This window comes from Hirundo rustica, chromosome 29 (assembly GCF_015227805.2).
Source record: "Hirundo rustica isolate bHirRus1 chromosome 29, bHirRus1.pri.v3, whole genome shotgun sequence".
NCBI classification, from domain to species: Eukaryota; Metazoa; Chordata; class Aves; order Passeriformes; family Hirundinidae; genus Hirundo; species Hirundo rustica.
Genome location: NC_053478.1, coordinates 1624902 through 1630760, shown reverse-complemented (window position 1 = coordinate 1630760; position 5859 = coordinate 1624902). Strand labels below are relative to the sequence as shown.

The 5859-nt window shown below is 68.6% G+C and overlaps 1 protein-coding gene across 1 annotated transcript; it reads left to right on the top strand.

Annotated features, from left to right (window-relative positions):
• The first annotated feature begins 871 nt into the window (after nt 1-871).
• SLC27A3 (solute carrier family 27 member 3) lies at nt 872-4784 on the top strand. The gene is made up of 10 exons (XM_040087976.2): nt 872-1439; nt 1767-1976; nt 2055-2213; nt 2293-2417; nt 2512-2706; nt 2788-2878; nt 2994-3192; nt 3346-3443; nt 3524-3654; nt 3746-4784. The coding sequence occupies exons 1-10, from the start codon at nt 872-874 to the stop codon at nt 3920-3922; spliced, it is 1953 nt and encodes a 650-aa protein (XP_039943910.1). The 3' UTR covers nt 3923-4784.
• Nucleotides 4785-5859: the final 1075 nt, after the last annotated feature.

Here is a 5859-nt window from a genome sequence, read left to right as displayed (position 1 = left end):
GAGGGGGGGGGGGGATCCCCCACGCCCCCCCGCCCCCATTTTCCTATAGAAATGTAAATAAAGGGTGGAACCGAGTCGCTGCTCCGGGGTGATTTGGGGAGGGGGAGGCGGCCCCGGGGGTCCTGGGGTGGTGGGGGGGGTGAGGGGGGCTCAGCGCCCGCGACCACCGAGATTTGGGGGGGGGGGGTGGGTTCCTGCCCCCCCACCCCCCCAAGGGCTCCCTCGGCGTTTTTAAGAAAAGCAGCAATAAAAACTTTTCCTGTTTTGTACCGAGCGGCCCCCGGTTGGTGCCGGGGGGGCGGCGGCGGCCGCGTCCCCCCCCTCGCTGCGGCCTCCGGGCCCGCGGCGCTGCCGGGGCCCCCCCGAGCCGCGGGAATCTGGGACACGGAGGGGACAGCGCGGGAGGGGGGACATCGGGGAGCGAGGGGCTGGAGCGGGGCAGCGGCTGCGGGCGGCGGGGGGGCGACAGCGGGGACACGGGGGGGTGTGGGGGGGACAGGGGGAGCTCGGTGGGGACACGGGTGACACTGGGGGGGCCGCGATGGGGACAGGGGTGACACGGGGGGGGCTGTGGTGGGGACAGGAAGAGCGGGGTGGGGACAGGGGGACATTTTGGGGGGGCTGTGGTGGGGACAGGGGTGACACTGAGGGTCCGCGGCGGGGACAGGGGTCTCGGGGTGGGGACGGAGGTGACATTTGGGGGGGCTGTGGGGGGGACAGGGGGGTCGGGGCTGGGTTTGGCAGCGGGGTCCGAGGGAGGGGCGGGGACTCAGAAGGGGCGTGTCCAAAGCGGGCGCGGTCGGGGGCGTGTCCCGGGTGGGCGTGTCCCGGGTGGGCGTGTCCGCCCCGCCCCGTGAGGCGGGCGCGGGCGATGGCGCTGGCGGCGGCGCTGGGGGCTCTGGGGGTCCTGGGGGTGCTCCTGGGGGCTCCGCTGGGCGCGGGGGCTCTGGGGGTCCTGGGGGGGCTCCTGGGGGGTCCGCTGGGCGCGGGGGCTCTGGGGGCGCTGGGGGCGCTGCTGGCGCTGCAGCGGCGGCTGCGGCCGCACCTCTGGGCCGATCTGGCGTTCGCTCTGCGGGCGCTGCGGGTCCGGCGGCGGGCGCGGGGCGGCCCCGGGGGCTCGGTTCTCTCCCGGTTCCTGCGGGCGGCCCGGGCGGCGCCGGCGCGGCCGTTCCTGCGGAGCCGGGCGGGCTCGGAGCCGCTGGGGCGGGCGGCCCGGAACGTGGCCAGGGTGGCGAACGCGCTGCGGGCTCTGCGGGCCCCGCCGAGGCCCGGGGATACCGTGGGGCTGCTGGTGGGCAACGAGCCCCGCTTCGTGTGGGGCTGGTTCGGGCTGGCGGCGCTCGGGGCCCGCCCGGCCTTCCTGGGCACGGCGCTGCGCCCCGCGGGGCTCCGGCACTGCCTGAGAGGCTGCGGGGCGCGGGCGGTGCTGGTGGCGGACGGTGAGAGCGCGGGGACAACGCGGGGACACCGGGAGGGGAGCGGGCAGCGTGCGGGAGAGGGGCCGAGAGGAACCGGGGAGCTTTCGGGGGATAACGGGGGGGCACCGAGGAATGGAGGGGGATAACGAGGGGAACCGGGGGGTTGATGGGGACCGCGGGGTCCCGGGGGATACCGGGGACACCGGGCCGGGGGATGAGAGCACCGGGAGCCGGAGTGGGAGCAGGGGGAGAAAGAACGAGGAACGAGGGGGACGCGCGGGGCACCGGGGGTGGGATGGTGGGCCCGGGGCCGGCAGCGTGGTCCCCACACGGTGCCGTTCCCCCCAGAGCTGTTCGGGTCGGTGGAGCCGCTGCTGCCCAGCCTGCGGGAGGACGGCGTGGCCGTGTGGGTGCTGGGAGCGGGGCCGTACCCGCCCGGCGTCGTGGCGCTGCAGGAGCTGCTGGACGCGGCCTCCGAGGAGCTGGAGCCCGAGGACGTGTGGGAGCCCGAGGACATGAACGACACCTGCCTCTACATCTTCACCTCGGGCACCACCGGTGCGGCTGCGGCCGGGGGCCGGGGGGGCTCTGGGTGAGCGTGACGGGGGGGGACTCAGCTGTGTTCTCCCCATCCAGGCCTCCCCAAAGCCGCCCGCGTCTCCCACCTCAAGGCCGTCATGTGCCTGAGCTTCTACGAGCTGGTGGGAGCCTCCAGCCGCGACGTCGTGTACCTGGCGCTGCCCCTCTACCACATGGCCGGCTCCCTCCTGGGCGTCGTCGGCTGCCTCGGCATCGGTGAGCGGGGACGGGGCCCCGGGGGGCTTCCGGGGGTGTTTCGGGGGGCTGACCCCCCCCCTCTTTGTCCCCCCTCCAGGAGCCACGTGCGTGCTGAAGGAGAAGTTCTCAGCCAGCCAGTTCTGGGACGATTGCCGCGCCGAGGGCGTCACCGTCTTCCAGTACATCGGGGAGCTGTGCCGGTACCTGGTGAACCAGCCCCAGGTCAGGGCTGGGCTGGGGGGGTCCGGGTGAGGGTGAGGGGGGGGGGTCTCGGAGCATGGAGGGGGCACCCCCGGAGCTGACGGTGCCCCCGCAGCGCCCCGGGGAGCGGCAGCACGGGCTGAGGCTGGCGGTGGGCAGCGGCCTCCGCCCCGACGTGTGGCGGAGCTTCCAGCAGCGCTTCGGGCCCGTGCGCATCGTGGAGACCTACGGCATGAGCGAGGGCAACGTCACCCTCTTCAACTACACCGGCACCCCGGGCGCCGTGGGGCGCTGCAGCTTCATCTACAAGGTTTGGGGGGGCTGGCATGAGGGGCTGGGCCCCGAAGCCCCCAGCCCCAAGCGCTGAGCGCCCCCCGGCCCCTCTCCCCAGCTCTTCTCGCCCTTCGAGGTCGTTCGTTACGACGTCGCGGCCGGAGCTCCGGAACGGGACGAGGCCGGGCGCTGCATCCGAGCCCGGACCGGTGAGGAGCGGGCGCGGGGCGGCTCCGGGGGGTGCCCGGGGCGGCTCCGGGGGGTGCCCGGGGCGGCTCTGGGGGATGCCCGGGGCGGCCCCGTCACCGTCCCGGTGCCCCCCAGGTGAGACGGGGCTGCTGATCGCGCCGGTGACACCGCGGACGCCGTTCCTGGGCTACGCCGGCAGCCGGGAGCTGTCGGAGCAGAAGCTGCTCCGCGGGGTCTTCGCCGAGGGCGACGAATTCTTCAACACCGGGGACCTGGTGGAGCAGGACGAGGAGCAGTTCGTGCGCTTCCGGGACCGCACCGGGGACACCTTCAGGTGCCAGAGCCCCCCCACCCCCGGGGACGGGGGCACCCCCGGACCCCCCTGCACGGCCGGGGGGGCTCAGCCCCGTTCGGTGTTCCGGGGTTGTCCCAGCCCCATTTTTGGGGAGGTCTCACCCCCCTCCTGCTCCTCCCTGTCCCCTCCCAGGTGGAAAGGCGAGAACGTGGCCACCACCGAAGTGGCCGAGGCGCTGCTGGCCCACGAGTCCCTGCAGGAAGCCACCGTTTACGGCGTCACCGTGCCAGGTACTGCCACCCACGAGCCCCCCGGGCCCCCCGAGCCCCCCGAGCCCCGCGGTTGTCCCCAGATGTCCCCTCGCCCTCAGGCCACGAGGGCCGTGCCGGGATGGCCGCGCTGGTTCTGCGCCCCGGCCGCTCCCTGGACGGGCCCGGCCTCTACCGGCACCTGGAGCAGCTTCTGCCTCCCTACGCCCGGCCCCGCTTCCTCCGCCTGCAGGTACCGGGGGGGGCCCGGGGGGGGCCCGGGGGGGCCCGGGGGGCTCTGGGGCTGCCGGGGGGGTCCCCAACGCCGGCGCCGTGCCCCCCAGGAGCGGCTGGAGATGACGGAGACGTTCAAGCAGCAGAAGGTGCGGCTGGCCCGCGACGGCTGCGACCCCGCGCTGGTGGCGGAGCCGCTGCTGGTGCTGGACGAGGCCGCCCGCGATTTCGTCCCGCTGGACCCCGAGCGGTGGGAGCGGCTCCGGGACGGGCGGATCCGCCTCTGAGCCGAGCTGTGCCCCCGGAGAACCCCACGCGTGTCCCGGAGATCCCCGGCTGTGTCCTGGGGGCGTCCCCCGGGTCCCTCCTGCCGCCCCTGAGCACCACGAATCCTTCCCGGGGGTCCCAAATCCATCCCAGGGTCCTCAAATCCATCCCGGGGATCCCTGTGTCCATCCCGGGGTCCCCAAATCCATCCTGTGGGTCCCCAAATCTGTCCCAGGATCCCCAGATCCATCCCAGGGGTCCCAAATCCATCCCAGGATCCCCAAATCCATCCCAGGGGTCCCCAAATCCATCCCAGGGCCCCCAAATCCATCCCGGGGATCCCTGTGTCCATCCCGGGGTCCCCAGATACAACCTGGGATCCCCAAATCCATCCCAGGGTCCCCAAATCCATCCTGTGGGTCCCCAAATCCATCCCAGGGGTCCCCAAATCCATCCCAGGGGTCCCAAATCCATCCCAGGGGTCCCAAATCCATCCCAGGATCCCCAAATCCGTCCCGGGGTCCCCAAATCCATCCCAGGGGTCCCAAATCCATCCCAGGGGTCCCAAATCCATCCCAGGATCCCCAAATCTGTCCCAGGGTTCCCCAAATCCATCCCAGGGTTCCCCAAATCCGTCCCGGGGTTCCCCAAATCCGTCCCGGGGTCCCCAAATCCATCCCAGGATCCCCAAATCCATCCCAGGATCCCCAAATCCATCCCAGGATCCCCAAATCCGTCCCGGGGGTCCCCAGCTCCATCCCTGTCCCTCCCCTGTCCCCCCAAAGCCGCCGGTGCCTCCCCCCCGCCCCGGGGGCTCTTTGTACACGAAATTTCCCCATTTTGGGGTCTTTTTTTGGCAAATAAAACTCTTTTTGTAGCAAAGCTGGTCCCTGTCCCCCCAAATCCGGGAGGGGGACTCCGAACCCGCCGTCCCCACGTCCTGGGGGGTTTGGGGGGATTGAGGGGGGGCCCCACCTGGATTTGGGGTTCCCCTCCCAATTTGCCTCCCCAGCAAAGGATTCCTCTCTTAATTAAATGATTGTTAATTACCGAGGGCTGAAGTTTTAATTAGTTTTATTTTTATTTTTTTTTTTAAGCCTTTCTCCAAAAATCGGGGGATCCTCAAGACCCCGCCCCTGCTTTGCCCCGAGCTCAAACCCGATGGGAAAAAGGAAAAAAAAAACGGGGAAAAGCCCCGAAATTTGTGGGGAAAATCCCCATTTCCACCCCGAGGAGGAAGCTGGGAGTAAAATCCTGCAAATTGGGGCGGAAATCGTCCGGATTTGGACCAAACCCCACAAATCGGGGCCCAAAATTCGGCCTGAAAGAGGGAATTGGGAATGAAAATCCTGCGCACGGGGCTGAAACCCTGGAAATGGGGATTAAATTCATTAATTTGGGGAGATTGGGGGTAAAGTCCTGCTGAAATCCCAGGGATCGGTCCCGGAATCCTCCGAGTTTGGCGCGAATCCAGAACCCGGGGAATGAAATCCTGAGAATCGGGGTCGGAATTCCACCCTGGGCCTCGAAACTCGGGAATTGGGCCGAAAATCCTGGGAATTGGGAGCAAAAAACTCAGCTTTGGCCTGAAATTGGGCCTAAAATCCTGGATTTTTTTCTGAAACCCGAACTGGGCTGAAATCCTGGAAATTTTTCCCCCCAAAATCCCTGAATTTGGCCGGGAAATTAAAAAAATAGTAATAAAAAAAAAGGGCGCAAAAATCCTGAAAACTGGGAGCGGAACCCAAAGGCTGGGGCTGAAATCCTGGAATTTCGGGCCAAATCCCCCCCAGTATCCCGAATTTCCCCTCAATATCCCGAATTTCCCCCCAATATCCCGAATTTCCCCCCAATATCCCGAATTTCCCCCCAATATCCCGAATTTACCCCCAATATCCTGAATTTCTGTCAATATCCCGAATTTCCCCTCCAATATCCCGAATTTCCCCTCAATATC

What these genes read in the sequence shown, in the direction of transcription:
- SLC27A3 (XM_040087976.2), top strand. Translation starts at nt 872, where the DNA reads ATGGCGCTGGCGGCGGCGCTGGGGGCTCTGGGGGTCCTGGGGGTGCTC. An exon ending in CGTCGGCTGCCTCGGCATCG is followed by an intron (nt 2,214 to 2,292) that starts GTGAGCGGGGAC and finishes TCCCCCCTCCAG; the next exon opens with GAGCCACGTGCGTGCTGAAG. An exon ending in GCTGCAGCTTCATCTACAAG is followed by an intron (nt 2,707 to 2,787) that starts GTTTGGGGGGGC and finishes CCCTCTCCCCAG; the next exon opens with CTCTTCTCGCCCTTCGAGGT.